At 41.3% G+C, this 19,281-nt stretch overlaps 3 protein-coding genes and 1 long non-coding RNA gene across 5 annotated transcripts in view; 1 reads left to right on the forward strand and 3 right to left on the reverse strand.

The window, feature by feature from the left end:
• Positions 1 to 724, reverse strand: part of wrap53 (WD repeat containing, antisense to TP53) — a 14,125-nt gene extending 13,401 nt beyond the window's left edge. The window contains exon 1 of one of the 2 annotated variants that reach the window (XM_020491471.2): positions 243 to 724. The gene's annotated coding sequence lies outside the window, so the exon portion shown is untranslated. The remainder of the gene's footprint in view (positions 1 to 242) is intronic. The other variant, XM_020491472.2, reaches the window with a different exon arrangement.
• Positions 574 to 10,531, forward strand: LOC109896990 (gastrula zinc finger protein XlCGF57.1-like). The gene is made up of 2 exons (XM_020491473.2): positions 574 to 764; positions 5,309 to 10,531. Exons 1-2 carry the CDS (start codon positions 596 to 598, stop codon positions 6,718 to 6,720), a joined length of 1,581 nt encoding a protein of 526 aa, XP_020347062.1. The 5' UTR covers positions 574 to 595; the 3' UTR covers positions 6,721 to 10,531.
• LOC109896992 (uncharacterized) lies at positions 9,592 to 19,059 on the reverse strand. Its single transcript, XR_002256169.2, has 2 exons — positions 15,396 to 19,059; positions 9,592 to 12,994 (listed from the first exon to the last, which is right to left on the reverse strand). It is a non-coding gene; the product is annotated as an uncharacterized LOC109896992 (long non-coding RNA).
• A 53-nt stretch (positions 19,060 to 19,112) lies between these two features.
• Positions 19,113 to 19,281, reverse strand: part of gigyf1a (GRB10 interacting GYF protein 1a) — a 37,635-nt gene continuing 37,466 nt past the window's right edge. The window contains exon 25 of the mRNA XM_020490754.2: positions 19,113 to 19,278. Within this exon, the coding sequence (XP_020346343.1) occupies positions 19,211 to 19,278 (68 nt within the window). The 3' untranslated portion in view covers positions 19,113 to 19,210. The remainder of the gene's footprint in view (positions 19,279 to 19,281) is intronic.

Below are 19,281 nucleotides of genomic sequence, written 5' to 3' on the forward strand. Positions count from 1 at the left end.
ATGCAAACACACTACATCATGGGTACACGTCAAATAAAACCCATCTAGGTAGCTAACAAACATATCACCAATAATTCAGCACTACATCATATCGACAAAATTACGCCATCAGTGTTGTTAGAATGATATTCAATGCGAGGGTTGGTTAAATGACGGATAGTTTAGCAATTAGCTAACTAGCTACTACAAAACATGAGTTACAGATGGACAACTAGCGATGCTAACTAATGTTAGCTAGCTACCTCTTTGGTCGGCCTTACGGTTTTTCTATTAGGTTTCACAGCCTCTTCGGCAAAGGCGAAACTCTTCTTTACTGAAATTGAGTATTCGAACGAGAACAACGTAGCAGCACACTGGACTTGGATAGCAGCAGTCACGAAGTCATGCTGCGAATTCGTAAACACAAGACACCGCCATGTTACGTTCACCAGAACTATCGCGAGACTTCAAGCTAAACATAGCCCTTCCTCGGAAGTAGGGGGCGACTCTTTTTTAACGATTTTGCATTCCTTGTGTGGACTAAAGAAAGACGCACTGACTCAACCAAAGATCATTTACATAGGGCATAGGCTACCCGACCTGATCCACTGGAAAAATGTCTAAACTACAGTTGTTGCGTTTATTTCTAAATGAGCGTTTAACGGAGTCTGCTGCTGTGGAGATTTTCGAAGCAGTTGAGAAAGCGGTAGCGGAGTACCAGGAGGAGAACGATCGGCTACGGAGGCTGCTGCGGTTCACACCAGAGATACAACTATGTAGAATAGGTTCGTATGTATTTTTTTGTTTTGTAAACACCCATTTGTATTTTAGCGATCCTGGTTTATAAGCACGGATATCGATTCTGCCAATGGAGCATGCTTTTGAGGCACTGCCGATATCCGCGGGGTTAAGGGCCAGATAGATAATGAAAACCCTTCTATATATGATGCTTAGATTGAACGCGCTGTGCATTTCGTTTTAGGCTATCAAACAACATCCACAACGACCATGTTTTCCACTTCGTTTCAACCTGTTGTGAAACAGTTTTTCAATTTGAATAATCACAGTGAGGTGAGTTTTAAAATCACGATACTGTTTTGAGGACAAGTGTTGGATGTGATTTTCTATTGCATTTGCATTGATGCAACATGCAGGGGGCACCTTTTTGGTTTTAGAAGTGTTAGGGACATAATTTGGCGGGGGCTCTGAGGGTAATCCCACTTTGTGGAGTATCTAAACGCTAATTTCCTGAATTTCGACACAATCTAATATGACCCATGACCCTTCTAGCCGTCTCTATTTAGAACAACAAAAAGTAAGCAAGAATGACAACAGTCATCAAGCTATGTAAGATACCGGTATTAAATATGTTTAAGGGAGAATCTGTAGATATACTAAGATGGAGAAAAAAAACACTGCCAGAATTAAGCCATTCAACACAAGACCATAACATATGTCCCCTTTTGTGTTTTACATCTCCAGCAGAGGAATGACATTTCTGAGTGCATGATGTTCAGTTTCACTGGCATATAGAAGAGCCAGCAGCATACCACCTTGCTTCTGAAGCTAAGCAGGGTTGGTCCTGGTCAGTCCCTGGATGGGAGACCAGATGCTGGTGTGGTGTTGGAGGGCCAGTAGGAGGCACTCTATCCTCTGGTCAAAAATAAAATATCCATATACCCAAAGTGATTGGGGACACTGTCCTGTGTAGGGTGCTGTCTTTTGGATGGGACATTAAACATGACTCTCTGAGAGCATTGAAGATCCCATGGCACTTGTCGTAAGAGTAGGGGTGTTAACCCCAGTATCCTGTCTAAATTCCCAATCTGTCCCTTAAACCATCATGGTCACCTAATAATTCCCACCTTACAATTGGCTCATTCATCCCCCTCCTCTCCCCTGTAACTATTCCCCAGGTCGTTGCTGTAAATGAGAACGTGTTCTCAGTCAACTTACCTGGTAAAATAACAGAACAATAAAATAAATATAGTATGTTTTATGGATGGTCTTACACTGCAGTTATTTATGTTTGAGATTATATGAACATGACTGGGCATTCTAACATCTCTATCCATTCATCATCAATAGTGTTTCCCAGGTCTTCCTCACATTTTTGTTTTACATGTTTCAGTGTCATCGGCGAGAGCCATTATCAACCCTTGATACAGTTTGGAAATCAACTTTAGATATTTGTCAGACTGCCTTAAAATAGTTCCAATCTTTTGAAGCTTCTTGCTTGTCCAGTGTTTGCCGCACTGAGAGAATAAAGTGTTGTATCTGCAAGAGTTCACCTCTGTGCCGTCACAGACTGGTCTTCCCTGGCTGCCTGACCCTGATGAGACCCCTGTCACCATCTGCTCCTTCTCCGATGAGGCTTGACAAAGAATTACCTTGGTGTACATTTATACATTGAATCTATTCTTGAACAATATAACGGTTCAATAATTGAAATGATCATTATTCCCAGATCCCAGACTGTTGCCTACCCATCAACTCAAGATGGGACATTGTATCCATTTACTGATTGTTATAATGCAAAATTCAGTTGAGCTCCGTAGACTGGTCTTCCTTGGCTGTCTGACTGCTGGGACACCTGTCACCATCTGATTCTGCTAAGACATGATGAGCATAGTGTTGTGTACTGACTGTGCACCATGACATTGAAGCCTGTAGAGCTGTTTATAATGTGTCGGTGAGAAAAGTAGGAAATTAGCTAGGGAAACTTGACAGATCAACGTTACGTTGCTATACTGACTAATAAAAACTCACATTACGTTGAAGAAACGTCAGAATATATCGGCTTTCAATCGTTTGGCCTCTGGTTAAATCGTTTGAGTCATGTCTAGTGATTTGAGGCAAAAATAATAGCTAAAGTTGGTAAGCTAGCTAACGTTTGGCTAGCTCTAGCTAATGGTACATCATAAAATTTACTTCTGTTGAAATGGGACAAAAAAAGGCTACAAAACATTTCCATACTCACAACAGCTGTTAGATACTGCTACCTGACAGATAGCTAGAGGCTAGCTAGAGCCGAATTGGCTGCTAGTAATGTTAGTTCATTCACTTCAGTCGAGAGGGGATGAAACACTGGCTAACGTAACATGTCAGTTACACTACTACCTCAGCACTGGGAATAAATATATCTTTTTTCTGTCAAACAGCAGTTACCTTGCCAGCTAGATCAGTCAACTAAAGAGTAGCCCGTTTCTGCTCTGTTTGCTTTTACAACTCAGGAAAAAAAAGCACCACACAGACAGCAGCTGCCCCTGATCATCTCTCCCGTGCTAGTCCTATACGCCAGCCTTTCAGAAGCTTTGCCTTCACACAGCCTGTCCGCATGCTCTGTGGTGTCCCATACGGTCCTAAATCCAGCTGTCTGAAACAGCCTACCCAACCGCTCTGAGGCATCCCGGTGCTGTGCTTTTTTTATTATCAGAGTGAGATTATAAAACTGGGGGGGACAAAAATGCAATTTTAGAATGTGGGGGAGTCGTCATGTTCCCAGTGAACGTTGCGCCCCTGCATTGATGTCAGAGCGGTTAGAGGGACAATAGAACCCTGAGTAATAGGCTATTAGTGACCTGATGGTTGTTAGCAAGTTGGGTACTACCAACACATGTCCAGAGTTGCTGCAACCTGGTCTCAGAGCATTTTGTATTATTCTGTATGTAAATCCGAGACACTCCATTTAGTATGATATGTTACAAATTACAATTCGTATGCTATGTTAGGAATTTGCAAAATGTACAAAATGTTATGAATTTGAAATAAAAGGTGGCTAATAATGTTAGCTAGCTGGCTAACGTTAGCTAGGCTAGGGGTTAGGGTCAGGGGTTAGGGTCAGGAGTGAGGTTAAAGGGTTAAGGTTAGCTAAAAGGGTTAGGTAACATGCAAAGTAGCTAAAAAGTAGTAAGTAGTTGAAAAGCTGCTTTTTAGGTAAAATGCTAAAGTCCTCCGTGATGAGATTTGAACTCGCAACCATTTTCTTGCTATAAGTTCGCGTAACCATCTGTCTTATGTAACAATACCAAACAAAACATATCATACTAATTTTAGTTTCTGGATTTACATTTACTGTGTTATGTCTAGTTTATGAGACCAGGCTGCCAGAGTGTATAAAAGGAGATTGTCACTCAATGGTCATGTGGGCATTTTACTAGGATCATGACTGCTGGTGTGGTGGTAATAAGGTCACCGCAACAGCCTTACTAGATATCCCTGAGGGGTATCATACGAAGCAAGCTAGATCTACTCAGGGTTTTCTAAAGCTAACCAGCTTCAGTTAGCTTCACATTCCAGCTCGGGCTTCATCCGCAGGACACAGGCCCAGGGGTCCATTCAGAAAGTATTCAGACCCCTTTCCTTTTTCCACATTTTGTTACGTTACAGCTTTATTCTAAAATGGATTAAATAAATGTTTTCCCTCAATCTACACACACTACCTCAATACAAAAAAATATATATACCTTATTTACGTAAATATTCAGGCCCTTTGCTTTGAGACTTGAAATTGAGCTCAGGTGCATCGTGTTTCCATTGATCACCCTTGAGTTGTTTCTAAAACTGTGGTCATTTAAATTGATTGGAAATGATTTGGAAAGACCTGTCTATATAAGGTCCCACAGTTGACAGTACATGTCAGAGCAAAAACCAAGGAATTGTCCATAGAGCTCCGAGACAGGATTTTGTCAAGGCACAGATCTGGGGAAGGGTACTAAAACATGTCTGCAGCATTGAAGGTCCCCAAGAACACAGTGGCCTCCACCATTCTTAAATGGAAGAAGTTTGGAACCACCAAGACTCTTCCTAGAGCTGGCCGCCCAGCCAAACTGAGCAATCGGGGGAGAAGGGCCTTGGTTCAGGGAGGTGACCAAGAACCCAATGGTCACTCTGACAGAGCTCCAGAGATCCTCTGTGGAGATGGGAGAACCTAACAGAAGGACAACCATCTCTGCAGCACTCCACCAATCAGGCCTTTATGGTAGAGTGGCCAGACGAAGCCACTCCTCAGTAAAAGGCACATGACAGCCCGCTTGGAGTTTGCCAAAAGGCACCTAAAGACTCTCAGACCATGAGAAACGAGATTCTGTTTGGATTTATTTATTTATAGGGGACAATGCACATTAATCAACATCAATGTTACAATATCCACGTAAATGTGCCAGGTTTAGTCAAAAGCTCATTTCCACTGCGAATGTATAGCCTACAAAATGAATTGAAACTTATAAACAATTTATATATGTGATTAAATAAGTGTCTGTATCACAACACGCATTTTGAAATGGCATTGTGCATATCCAAAGACTGCTTCTCCTCTCCTTCCCTCCAGACTCCCTGCAGTTCTCTCTTGCTGTCTCTGAAGAGAAGGTTCCCCCTGAGCAGCAGCACTGTGAGCAGGAGTGGAGCTCCGGTCTGGGGCAGGAGGACCCAGAGCCCACACAGATCAAAGACGAACAGGAGGAACTCCGGATCAGTCAAGAGGAAGAGCGGTTTCAAGGTTTGGAGGCTGACATCACAGAGTTCAAATTCCCTCCTACCTGTGTGAAAAATGAATGTGATCAGGAGGACCCACTTCAGTCCATGACTGAACAGACTGTGGAGAACAGAGAGAGTGACTCCAAACCAGTTGATCTCAAACCTTTTGGGACTGTGACCCACCTAAAGGGTCGCGACATTCCCTTTGACCCTCCAGATAGTCAAAACAATGCCTCCAGTCACAGCTCTGCTACAAGCAGTGACCAAGTAGGACTTAACAGCAGCCCACCATTGGATCTAATTGTGCACAAACTGGCTCACACGGGGGAGAAACTATTTAGCTGTGGTGACTGTGGGAAAAGCTTCAGTCAAAAGGAACACCTAGGGAACCATGTACGCATTCACACAGGAGAGAAACCGTTTAGCTGTGGTGACTGCGGGAAAAGCTTCACTGTCAAGGGGAACCTAACTGTGCACAAACTGGCTCACACTGGAAAGAAACCATTTAGTTGTGGTGACTGCGGGAAAAGCTTCTATCAGAGCCAGGAACTAACTGCGCATATACGGACTCACACTGGGGAGAAACCGTTTAGCTGTGGTGACTGTGGGAAAAGGTTTTATCACAAGATTACTCTAAACCGACACATTCAGACTCACTCAGGAGAGAAACCGTTTATCTGTGGTGACTGTGGGAAAAGGTTTTATCACAAGATTACTCTAAACAGACACATTCAGACTCACACAGGAGAGAAACCGTTTATCTGTGGCGACTGTGGGAAAAGCTTCAGTCAGAAGGAACACCTAGGGAACCATACACTGACTCACACAGGAGAGAAACCGTTTAGCTGTGGAGACTGTGGGAAAAGCTTCAGGCAGAAGGGGACCTTAAATACGCATAAACTGACTCACACGGGAGTGAAATCATTTAGCTGTGGAGACTGTGGGAAGAGCTTCATTCTGAAGGGGTCCCTAAAGATGCATATACAGACTCACACAGGTGTGAAACCATTTATATGTGGAGACTGCGGGAAAGGCTTCTATCTGAAGGGAGACCTAGGTAAGCATATACTGACTCACACAGGTGAGAAACCATTTAGCTGTGGAGACTGCGGGAAAAGCTTCAGGCAGAAGTCGGCCCTAAAGACGCACACACTGACTCACACTGGAGAGAAGCCATTTCACTGTGGAGACTGTGGGAAAAGATTCAGTCAGAATGGGGCCCTAAAGAAGCATTTATTGACTCACACAGGAGTGAAATCATTGTAGCTGTGGTGACTGTGGAAAAAGCTATCAGAAAAGACGCCTAACTGAACATATCCAGACTCACCCAGGAGTTAAACAACATGACTGCTCAGTCTGTGATAGAACATTCGTTACGGCTCATCTGCTGAAGCATGTTAATAATGTCCTCAAAGAAAGAAACCGGGAGGACAAACATACAGTGGGGCAAAAAAGTATTTAGTCAGCCACCAATTGTGCAAGTTCTCCCACTTAAAAAGATGAGAGAGGCCTGTAATTTTCATTATAGGTACACTTCAACTATGACAGACAAAATTAGAAAAAAAATCACATTGTAGGATTTTTTATGAATTTATTTGCAAATTATGGTGGAAAATATGTATTTGGTCAATAACAAAAGTTTATCTCAATTCTTTGTTATGTACCCATTGTTGGCAATGACAGAGGTCAAACGTTTTCTGTAAGTCTTCACAAGGTTTTCACACACTGTTGCTGGTATTTTGACCCATTCCTCCATGCAGATCTCCTCTAGAGGTCTGCATGGAGGAATGGGTCAAAAAATGGCAGAGGTCATAGCTCCTTGGGAGAGTCTCCATTGGAAAAAGTCTGTCCTCGACTCCTGTCCTCCTCTCCGTGAACCGGAAACTGATAAGTGGTCGAGGAGAGTGGTCATTTGTTAGTAGCCGGACGGAGAAGTGTCATCCAAAACCCATTAGATGAGAAAGCCAGAGGTCCCGCTCCAATTACCTTCTCCTCCAATGGGTTTTGAGAAGGAGACAAGGAGTACGCCATTTGAGATCTTCCAATAAGTACCCTTTCAGCAGCTAGTGCGGAATTCTTTCAGAATATGCCACACCCCCTTTGAATTGGCTGTTTTCTCAAAGGAGAAAAACATGCACCGGTTTTAAAACGATACACTACTTATCCTTTTATCCATAAAATGTCTTGCACATCCAGCAAAATTTTGTTTTGATCACTTTACACATTTAATTTGGGATTCTACCCCTGTAGCGCGAGTGGAGAAGGTTAGTCCTCATTTCATATGAGCGCATTTCTGTGAATCCCAAACCAGCCCCTTGCCGCTACCTACTCGTACGGAGGGCCCTCCGTTGTCACGTGTTGCTGACGAAACTCCCGAGGATGACTTCCATCGAGTGGCAAGGGGATCAATAAACCCATCGACTTCGGGACACACTAGTGACTTGAATGATGCGATTCATGTTCCATATTTGAATAATAAAATGTACTAGAAATACTCTTAACAGTTAAACGTATCATTTGGGAGGTATTTCATATGTTTTGAGTCAAGCAATGAAATCCAACACAAACAAACACACATTTCCTATAATTAGGCAAACTCCAAACATATCTTAGTGCGTGTTGGGGATAGCACTTCACTCTGGAGCCTGCTTGGTTCGAAATGGCAATCAGAGGCTCTAATTAACTGCTACATCCAGGGCAAAATTGTTTAACCTCTTGATGGTGGAGAGAAATGTACATTTTAGTACATGTTAATTAATAATTTCCTGCAATTCTAAAAATAAAAAATAAATCCATGGGGTGTAGATAAAATATTGCCGCTTTTAAAGCAAGTTTTCTGTAGGTCTACATTTTTCCATGGAGATTTTGTGTTGCAATTTTATACAATTCTACATATTTTGCCATGGGCAGAGATACATTTTTGCATTTTTTAAAGCTTATTTCCAGCAATTCTGCCATGGCTTATACCATGTAATTATATCTGAGTGACCTAACAAAATCCATGGGGGCCTGCTGGAGGTCATGGCCCCCGGGCACTGCATGTCCGGTCGGTATTCGACCATGATTACTATAAGTTTACATAACTGGCTAGACTAACTTACCAATAAAAGTTTTTTTTTGGGCTGACAATTGAGTGACTGTCAGTAACTGACAGAACAAGAGAACTGCTGATGCACAACCAAATTGCAAAACTTACACCTTGTGTATTCTACCATTCTAACTCAACAGTAAGTTAAGACCCTAAGTGACCTTGGATCGATCTAGATGATAATTGTCAGTTCCTCAGCTTTGGGACACTTGTGCAAATGGAGGGCCAAGGAGAAGGGGGTGATTTGAGATTCAGCTCGTTTCCTCCACTCCTTTTGACATTTTTCAAAGTGGAGAGGCGGCGAGCAAAACTAATTGAGATTCTCCCCTTGAGGCAAACTTGTTTCTTGTGTTCTACAGAAGGTGCATGCTTAAGGGTGCGTTTGAACGGTTTTGTGGTGACCACATAGAGAAAGCATTCCCATTATGGCATCTGACCGCATTGAGGCAATCTCCATTTTGAAGTCGTGAATTTTCTCCACAATTTGCTGATCCCTCCTGATGACCCGGTTGGACATGATTCCAACAGTTTCATCAAGAGGGATCAGCCAGTAAAGTCAGAAGTTCCACCAAGTTGACTACATTAAAATGGTGGAACCCCTTAATGGCGCTGCCCATGCTAAAACTGCCTTTTGGCCACTCATTCTCTGAGTGACCGTTGTGAGTCACTGCCTTTTGGCCACTCATTCTCTGAGTGACCGTTGTGAGTCACTGCCTTTTGGCCACTCATTCTCTGAGTGACCGTTGTGAGTCACTGCCTTTTGGCCACTCTTTCTCTGAGGGACCGTTGTGAGTCACTGCCTTTTGGCCACTCATTCACTGAGTGACCGTTGTGAGTCACTGCCTTTTGGCCACTCATTCTCTGAGGGACCGTTGTGAGTCACTGCCTTTTCAAGGTGTGTTGCCTAATGTGGATAAAAATAGTCCGACCATCATATTGATGCTTACAAATAATGCTTATGCATGTTCCATTTCATATGTTTGTCTGAGCAAAAGGAATGACACAATTTATGGTAAGAATAGGGAAAAACAGAAATAACATTCATAGTCATACCCATCAAATGCATTTTATTTAATCACTTTTGGTTCTCTTCAAACAAAAAACAAACTATTTACAATTCTTTAGGTATGTTCATTTTTCTGAATGCATTTATGTTACTAAACTCATTCAAAAAGTTTAAGTGATGGAATTGAGCTGACTGGGTGAAACAAGGGAAAATATCATTTGATAAATTGGTAAATTAATCATCTCCCCCAGGGGCATCACAATGCCAAAACATCAATCACTTTTGAACTTCAAGGATTTAACAGAAAATCTGAAATGTCAACAGCTGGAGACTTGACAGACTAACATATGATAACCACCAGTCATTCAACAACAGACTAGAATAATTGGTGGCTACATTTGAAACACAGCTCCCTGCAAACCAGCATGCCACTGGCATCCTTATCTGACCGATGGAATTCAAATAATGACAATACCCTGCTCTCTCTGTCTTCACAAAGTACTTCAGTGACATTTTAGATATTCCCCAATCTGCACTAACCAATACCTCAACTGATCCAAACGGACTGAATAGAGTGTATTCAAAACCAACCCAGCTAAAACTTAACTTTCTGAGAACCATATGTTTATTAGTTTCGTGGGAGTCTGGTCGTGTTGATTTTGCATATGACCTTCCCACAACTTTCTGGGAATGTTGCAGGATAGTTGCTTGGCTTTGGAACATTCTCAGCACTTTGTCAAATGTCATTACTTTTAACAGAATGTTTCCTAAAAGTTCAAACATGGTTACATTTAAGTTAAGTTTTGGTAATGTTTTAAGAACATTCTCCAACTGGTTTGACATTGGGAATGTTCTCATAGTTCAGAGAACGTTAAAGAACGTAATTCTGTGGGAATTTCAGTACTTCAGCATAACGTTTCCTCATGGTTCTATTTAAAGTTAAGTTCTCATTGTTTAAAACGTCCTATAAAAACTTTAAATGTTCAGAGAACGTTATTGCAAAACATACATTCTGTTCTCAGCATCACAAAACACTCTTGTTATGTTTTTATGTTTGCATCGATTTCCATGTGTCTGATCTGTGCTTGGAGTTTAAACAGTTAACCCCAAATAAGCTAGCGGTGTTCTTGAAACGTTCAGTTTCTTATTGAAACTTTCAGTGAAAGTTAAGGAAGTTATTTAAAAAAAAAAAATCCAAGTACCTAGAATTTCCGTTCTCAGTCTTTAATAAAACCTCAGAGGGGAACTTCAAAGGAACCAGAGTAAAACGTTGTAAGAACCTCCCTGCAACCTAAAAATAAACATTCCCAGAACAGGCAAAGTTTTCACTGCTGTTCTCAGAACGTACATTTTTCTTCTTCTGTTTTACCAGTTAGGAAAGGAATGGCTTCTTCCCACAACCAATGGGAAACAAAAAAACACAACATTCCCACAACTTCCAAGGAACCAAATGTGCTAGCTGGGTAGAAAGCCAAAGCTAACATATATGGAAAAACCTGAACCACAGTCATATCCTACAACGGAAGTTAATACTTGTTTGTCGGACCAACCAGAACTGATTCTAAATAGGAAAACACTTTCAAAAGAATTAATCCATTCAACCTAACTAACAGGGGAAGTCTTGGGTTTCTCCATACGAAAAACAAACTAACAAGTTTCAGAACTGTTCCAAGCACCTTCAGTAGGAGACAAACCCATTATCAACTGTATAATGGAATACATATAGCAACAAGTATCAGCCACTCAATCTGTTGAGTAAACCTTGACTCGTATACAGCCATTCAATACCATTAGCTACGGTAGACGCTTCTAATATACAGGGACATAAGTCATTACAAATGGTCAGTAGTCAAATGTTTAGGGACAATTCAGGCTACTCCGAGAACGCCAATAATAAATATATCCTCCATTTTAAAGCACCAAGATAAAACAGTTGAACATCTTTCAAATCAAGTCTCATAATGTGAATCATTGTGTCAAAATCCTTTCCGTCAAAACATTACTAGTGATGGGGTAAATAGTCATATGTAGTGGGGCTGTGTGTGTGTGTGTGTGTGTGTGTGTGTGAGAGAGAGGACAGATTTTAAAAGTCCAATGCAGACATCTCAATATCAAATCATTTCTGGGAAACAGTTTAATTACCTTACTGTGATTTCATTTATTTCAAATGGTCAAAAAGAAACAAAAACAGCTTCTTAGCAAAGATCAATTTATCAAGCAAGAATTTAGCAAGGACTGTCTGGGAGTGGTCTGAGTGGGGAGGGAAACTAAACTAGCTGTTATTGGCAGAGAGGTTTGGAACGCTTTTTCTTATTGGTCTATGTCACCATGCAGGCAAAAACTCCATCCCACCAAAATAGGCAGTCTTTTCAAATAGCTCTTAAACTAAAAGAGCATTAACATTTTCACAGTTTTACAGTATTATTCAAACCTCAGTGTGGAAATATACTCTATATAAAGTCGTTTTTTTTGGGGTGCACTGGGCCTTTAACATACCCTTCCAAGTCAGCTCAGCTCCACACTATACTCCAGACTTCTCATTCCTCACCCTACACCAACTACATGTATAGGCATTTAAAACTGGATATCTGAAAAGAAACACTCTTGCTTTCAAAAAAGGCAAACCACCATCATCATTGTCGTAAGGGGTTTTCTACAGTTCTACTTTCATGCTAACGTGCGATAGATGCTGGACAGAAATAACGTAACATACAACAGTATTGTTAGCCAATAAGACAGTCCTGTCCAAGTAAGTAGAACAGACCTCCCCTTCAAATGCTATTGTCCTTATGTTCTCTTACTGTTTATTGAATATTTAGAGTTTGCCATACAAGGCAGATCTGTACAGTTAAGGCATGTTGAACAGAGAGAAAAGAAAAACAATTAGACGAAAACAAAATACTTTCACGTTATTTACATTGGAGTTTGAACTCAAGTGTGTAGTATTGAGCCTTTCCGCTTGTGTGTGTGCATGAATGTGTCATGCAGTGTTTCCCAAACTCGGTCCTGGGGACCCCAAGGGGTGCACGTTTTTGTTTATGCCCTAGCACTACACAACTGATTCGAATAACCAGCGCTTGATGATTAGTTGATTATTTGAATCAGCTGTGTAGTGCACCCCTTGGGGCCTCCAGGACCGAGTTTGGGAAACACTGGTGTAATGACAGGCTCTATTAGTTGTGTGTGTGAATGTGGTTCTAGAAAAGAGCAAGTCTTTTTGAGAATGTGTGCTTGCAATTATTTTACCAGAATCCAGCTGCGTGTACTGTACACATGAGTAAAGCTCTACGTTTGTGTGTAGTCCACTGTTCAAGTTCCTCTGCTGCTGTGGTTTCTGCTTGGCACTTTTACCACCAGGGGGCAGAAAGAAGAGGAAAAGAAAGGTTTGAAGATACAGTACGCTCCATCTCCTTTCCAACAGAGGGCAGCTAGGAACAGTTAGAATCCTGTGGAAAGAGAGAAAGAAGATCTTCATTAGACAACACTGAAAACAGAACTGCGATAAGGACAACATAGTGAATCTACTGTATAATGTTGGTAGCTAAGGAAGAAAAAGTATAAACATTAAATAGTTAAGTGATAATGCCAGCGAAGCCGATGTTTGGAGGATATATTGGCACGGGTGTGCGTTGAGGGCCGGCAAACTGTGCTACCATATCCTCCAAACACCGGCTTCGAGGGCACTTGTATACAACAGGTTACCAACATATTCAAATACTGATCGACAAACAGTACCAATCAAAAGTTTGGACACCTACTCATTCTTTATTTTTACTATTTTCTACATTGTAGAATAATAAAAGACAAACTATGAAATACCACATATGGAAACATGTAATAACCAAAAGAAGTGTTCTTCAAAAGTAGCCACCCTTTGCCTTGACAGCTTTGCACACTCTTGGCATTAAACAACAGTCTTGAAGGAGTTCCCACATATGCTGAGCCCTTGTTGGCTTCTTTTCCTTCACTCTGCGGTCTAACTCATCCCAAACCATCTCAATTGGGTTAGGTCAGGTGATTGTGGAGGCCAGGTCATCTGATGCAGCACCATCACTCTCCTTCTTGGTCAACTAGTCCTGACACAACCTGAAGGTATGTTTTGGGTCATTGTCCTGTCGAAAAACAAATGATAGTCCCACTAAGCACAAACCAGATGGGATGGCGTATCGCTGCAGAATGCTGTGGTAGCCATGCTAGTTAAGTGTGCCTTGAAGTCTAAATAAATCACTGACATTGTCACCAGCAAAGCACCCCCACACCACCACCTCCATGCTTCACGGTGGAAACCACAAATGCAGAGATCATCCGTTCACCTACTCTGCATCTCACAAAGACACGGCGGTTGGAAGCAAAAATCTCAGATTTCCACTGGTCTAATGTCCATTGCTCGTGTTTCTTAGCCCAAGCAAGTCTCTTCTTATTGTTGGTGTCCTTTAGTAGTGGTTTCTTTGCATGACCATGAAGACCTGATTCACACAGTCTCCTCTGAACAGTTGATGTTGAGATGTGTCTGTTACTTGACATCTGGGAAGCATTTATTTGGACTGCAATTTCTGAGGCTGGTAACTTGAATGAACTTATCCTCTTCAGCAGAGGTAACTCTGGGTCTTCCATTCCTGTGGCAGTCCTCATGAGAGCCAGTTTCATCATAGCGCTTGATGGTTTTTGCAACTGCACTTAAAGAAACTTTCAAAGTTCTTTACATTTCCGGATTGATTGACCTTCATGTCTTAAAGTAATGATTGACTGTCATTTCTCTTTGCTTATTTGAGCTGTTCTTGCCATAATATGGACTTGGTCTTTTACCAAATAGGGCTATCTTCTGCATAACAACACAACTGATTGGCTCAAACGCATTAAGGAAAGAAATTCCACAAATGTACTTTTAAACAAGGCACACCTGTTATTTGAAATGCATTCCAGGTGACTACCTCATGAAGCTGGTTGAGAGAATGCCAAAGCTGTGATCAAGGCAAAGGGTGGCTATTTTGAAGAATCTCAAATATTAAATAGATTTGGATTTGTTTAACACTTTTTTGGTTACTACATGTTTCCATATGTGTTATTTCATAGTTTTGTTGTCTTCACTATTCTACTGTGTAGAAAATAGTCAAAAGGAGTAGGTGTCAACTTCTGACTGGTACTGTATGTTTATGAAAAACATTATTTTGATAAATGTATTCATACTAGTTCATCCTTCCACGAGATACAGTCCCGACACAGATCTAAGTTTGCTACCCAAGCTGGCTGGTCGTTCATTCCAGCTGTTAGGTTGCCAGAGACGCGACCCAGTCGTTTGTTCTAAATGTTCAATTGACATACTGGCTGGCAATGTTCTTATCCCTAGCTTGCTAGCTAGCCAACTACAGCTAATCTTTCAGGCACATCAAACAGTGCAGCCAGAAAACTAACTGCATTTAAATTTCTTTTACCTATTTTCCTTTGACATGTCTTTGTATATATCCAAATCATGTCAGCTGATTCATGATTGACTGACTGAGAAAAGCTGTCCGTCTCATCCTGACACATTCATTACTATGGGACAGCTGGAGATTGAATTTGAGGTTTATACAAATCTCTGCTGTTGAAAACCAAATGCTCGTCTAAAAGAAATGGGAGATAATGTCTAGATGATATATATAGTGGAGATCAAGTTTATAAATTGCCTGGCTGGGCTGATGAGACAGTGGATTGCGCAGTCAGATGGAAAAGAATAAATAGGCATTTTAACATCATAGATTTAGCCGGTGGTAACTTGTGGAATAGACACCGGCTGGAATGCGGTTTTAACCAAATCAGCATTCAGTATTAGACCCACCCGTTGTATAAATATAAATAGACCCTTACCTATATGTTGGTTCTCTTCTTGCAGTCACCTTGTAGTTGATCTCCAGGCAGTGGCTAGGTGGCAGAAGGCGGGGGGGCATCTGGGCAGAAGGTCTCCCCGTACATCCATCGTTTGTGTTGTGTCTCCCCTGCGTTCTCCATTGGTTGGCGATTGTTGTTCAAACACCCGGGGCTGGGCTCTGCAGCGGAGTCCATTTTGATGACAGACGATGATCACCAATCAGTCTTGGTAGTCCCTACAGTCCGCAGCTCCATCCACGTTAAGTCCTTTCTTTCGCCATTCCTGATGATAGACAGGGCCACTGGCAAAGTCAAGGGAACTTCCAGGTAGTTAATTTACCTCAGTATTTTCAAAAAAAAATAAAACATGTTTCCTTGAGGAACATTCACTCTGTTCCTCAATCTGTCTTGAATTTCTTTCATCTGTTTGTTTTTATATCAAGCCTTGTGGTTTTGTCCAAGTGATTTTCTAAAAAAAGGTAATACAAAAATATGGTTATGTACAGGAGGAGGAAGGTGTGTTCCTAAGTCTTTCGTTTCGGTTTGAATCTCGTTTTCAGTGAGGCGGTACTAACTAAAAATTCAAAAAGTTACATTTTCCAACCCTCCCTTTGTACTATAATATTTCTGTGCTCCCGTCCCAAATGTAATGGAACCTCACAGTTAGAAAGTGCATAGTGAGTGTCAGGGCAGGGTGTGAGTGTCGAGGGGTGTCCCCCAGGGATCAGTACTGGTACCCTTTCATTTCCCCTCATTGCAGGGTTAATACACTCCCACTGCACACCCTGAGCCCCCTTAAAAAAGTATAATGATAAAAAGTAAGATATGCTGCTGACACAGTCCAATCAAATGCAATGGTAGATTTGAGGTCAACATCATGTATGTACAGTTTTACAAAATCTTCAAATTTCCTTTATTCTCATCCACCCCTCAGATTTGTCCATCTGTCTCTTTGTGGATAAAAAATAAAACTCCACAATTTCACTCCAGGGCATTTTTTCTCTCCTATTAAAGCGATTATATTGTTGTTTCCTTTATTCGTGGTCGAAGTACCAAAAAAACACCTCTGCTGTGCCCTGCTTTTTGTTTAAGCTTTATACTTCTTTTAGTACTTGTCTAGTTAAGATAGGCAGTTCAACAACAAAAAAGTAACTAAATGAAACCGGAAGACACACTAATAATGAAATCCCCCCAAAAACTAACTTTGTTGTTGAATTCTTTCTCCTGCGCTCCTTGAGGATCAGTCCATTCCAAAGAGCCATGCCCACTAAAGGGTCAAAGGGCAAGGATCTTGTCCGTCACATTGTGGTGTCCCTCCTCCTCCCGCCAAAAACAATGTACGCCAATGAACGTCCATATTGCAGAAGCACACGCGCAAAACCCCACCCCTACACAAAAAAACTGCACCCACAGAAATCTGTGTTTTGTAAACAACCAAAAATCCAGTAAGGAATAGAAAATTGTCTATTTTATTTCTCATAGTAATATTGTTTTTGTAAGAACAGGATTGCAGAGGCAGTGGGATCAACTGTAGCCATCCCGAGTTCTTCCTCGGAGTAAAAAAGAAAAGGTGAAAGACCTCTTCAATCTGAGTTTTTGTTGTTGTTGTTGAAATTCTATCCGGTATCATCACATTTTGTCTTTTTTTTGGGAGGAGGGGAATACATTCAAAGTTTTCTTAAGAAATAACAAACCGCACTTCACATGGCGGTAATGAAACAAAAACAAATGAAGAAAAAAAAAAAGCAGCCCCAAGTGCTTATCATAATCTTAGTCCAAATCTTTTTTTTTTCTTCTTTGTATATATTCATATATAAATGTTCATTTATATTCAGAAAAAAGTCACCACCATCATTATCAATAGCAACAACAATAAGTAACACGAATATGCTAACATGTTGTGCACCGTCCTGTACACAGACAGTTTGATGCCAATCGTTTTGAGCAGAATCTGAAACTCAACACCTTTCACGCGCAAGTTAAAGAAAGCCGACAAGGCAACGTGATCACGTCCCAGGAAAACTAAACCGGACTAACCTTACAAAGAAGAAGAGTCATCTTCATCCCCAGGCTATACTAGAAATATTAGGATACATGACTGACATGCACATTGACTGTGCAGAGCGCTTAAGAGAATTTCATTAAGAACCTCATCTTTATTTTGGATGTAAGTGGAATGTTATACAAGGTTTAGACCCTTCTTTTTGCAATTTCACTTGGTTTTGAAAAATGTACCCCGGCAGGGATTGACTTCTCGAGCCTGGAGTTCCGGGGCATCCAAAAAACATGAAAAGGCTCCAAAAACATATTTTTACAAACAGAAACGCTCTGCCGTTTTTCATGTTTTGGGATGTCCTGGAACTCCAGAATGAGGCCCAGGAAGTCAATCGCTTCTGGGTAAGTTCCTCAAAACCAAATGAAATTGCAAAAAATTATGTCGTCTGGACCCTTTCTAATAACATGCCATTTACATGAAAAATAAAGATTAGGTCCCTAAAAATAGTTCAATTCTCCTTTAACTTAACATCACAGTACACTCAAAAGTAGTTCATGTCTCAATGGTCATTGAACATTCCCTCCCATTCACCCTTTCAGAGTTCTAAGGCAAAAATGTGCATGCATATACACACACACACACACACACACATAGATAAGTACCTGTAGGGATCACTTATTTCCTATGATTAGTAAAGACACAGGCGTACACACACACTAAAGATCCTTACCACTGTCTGTTTGAAACCTCACAGAGGCTCAGAGACCGTGGCTGAGAGAAGACTGCAGGGGAGGGGTATAGCCCATACTCCAAAATCACACAGGAAAAAACAAACAAGTGGTGGTCAACAACATAAAGCCATAATCCTCCTCTACAAATGTATGTGTTTCCACTACGTCTATCTGGGGATGACGAGCTGGTGAGAGGAAGGATGTGTTGTGGGATTGCCCTCTCACTCTCGGTCTCACACACAAGTATTCAAAGAAAGTCCCTCTGTACAAGAGGACAGACGTTCTACTCATGAAAGAAAAAGAAAAAAATGTATCTAATTTGAACCAAATGACGTACATCTTGGTAAGCAATGGAAAAAATATATACATTGTGCAGACTAGTATGTTTCTGATACACAGCAGCCCTCACACACACACAAAATATTCATCTCTATACCTAACCTCATTTGTTTTTTTATTTTATCTTTCTTTTTTAACACAAGTGCAAATCTTCAAGTTTTCTTTGTATCCATTTTTTTGTAATAGCTTTACTTTTTATATAAATGTATTGTCTTAAAAAAACAAAAAAAAACAACAGTGTTTGTCTTTAAAGAAAGGTTTCAAAATAAAGGCCCCCTCTACCTTTGAGTTCCCCCTCCCAGTGAGCCTATCCCACCAACCATTCACCTCACCCTTCCAGTTCAGATTTTCACGTGTATACATACGGCATTGCATGTAGATTCAACACACACACACACACCACACACACCGATTCTGTATTCATAAAAAAAATGATTCAAACGTAATAATAAAGTGCATTAGTTCAGTTTAAGGTGCTTAGTCTTACAAGTGCCAAGGGATACCCATCACACCCCCTTTCACCTCATCCACCCACTCAAGTGAACGATTTAAGAAGAGGAGCCCTACTCTTTTTTGTTTGTTGGGGGGGGGGGGGCAGTGAAACAATCCTCTCCTTCCTGTCCCCATACGAGCCCCCCCCCCCCCCCCCCCCCCGATCCCCTAGCAGTGCACATTCGTCATCAGGTTTGTCTGATTAGTAGACAGAAGGCCTCAGGTAGTAGCTATTGCCGCTGCTGATCAGATCTGGATCAGTAATCCTCCACCATCTCCATCTCATTTAGGCTCAGACGCTCGCCCGCGTTGTGGAACGAGTAGCCTG

Source organism: Oncorhynchus kisutch, linkage group LG9 (assembly GCF_002021735.2).
Source record: "Oncorhynchus kisutch isolate 150728-3 linkage group LG9, Okis_V2, whole genome shotgun sequence".
NCBI lineage: Eukaryota > Metazoa > Chordata > Actinopteri > Salmoniformes > Salmonidae > Oncorhynchus > Oncorhynchus kisutch.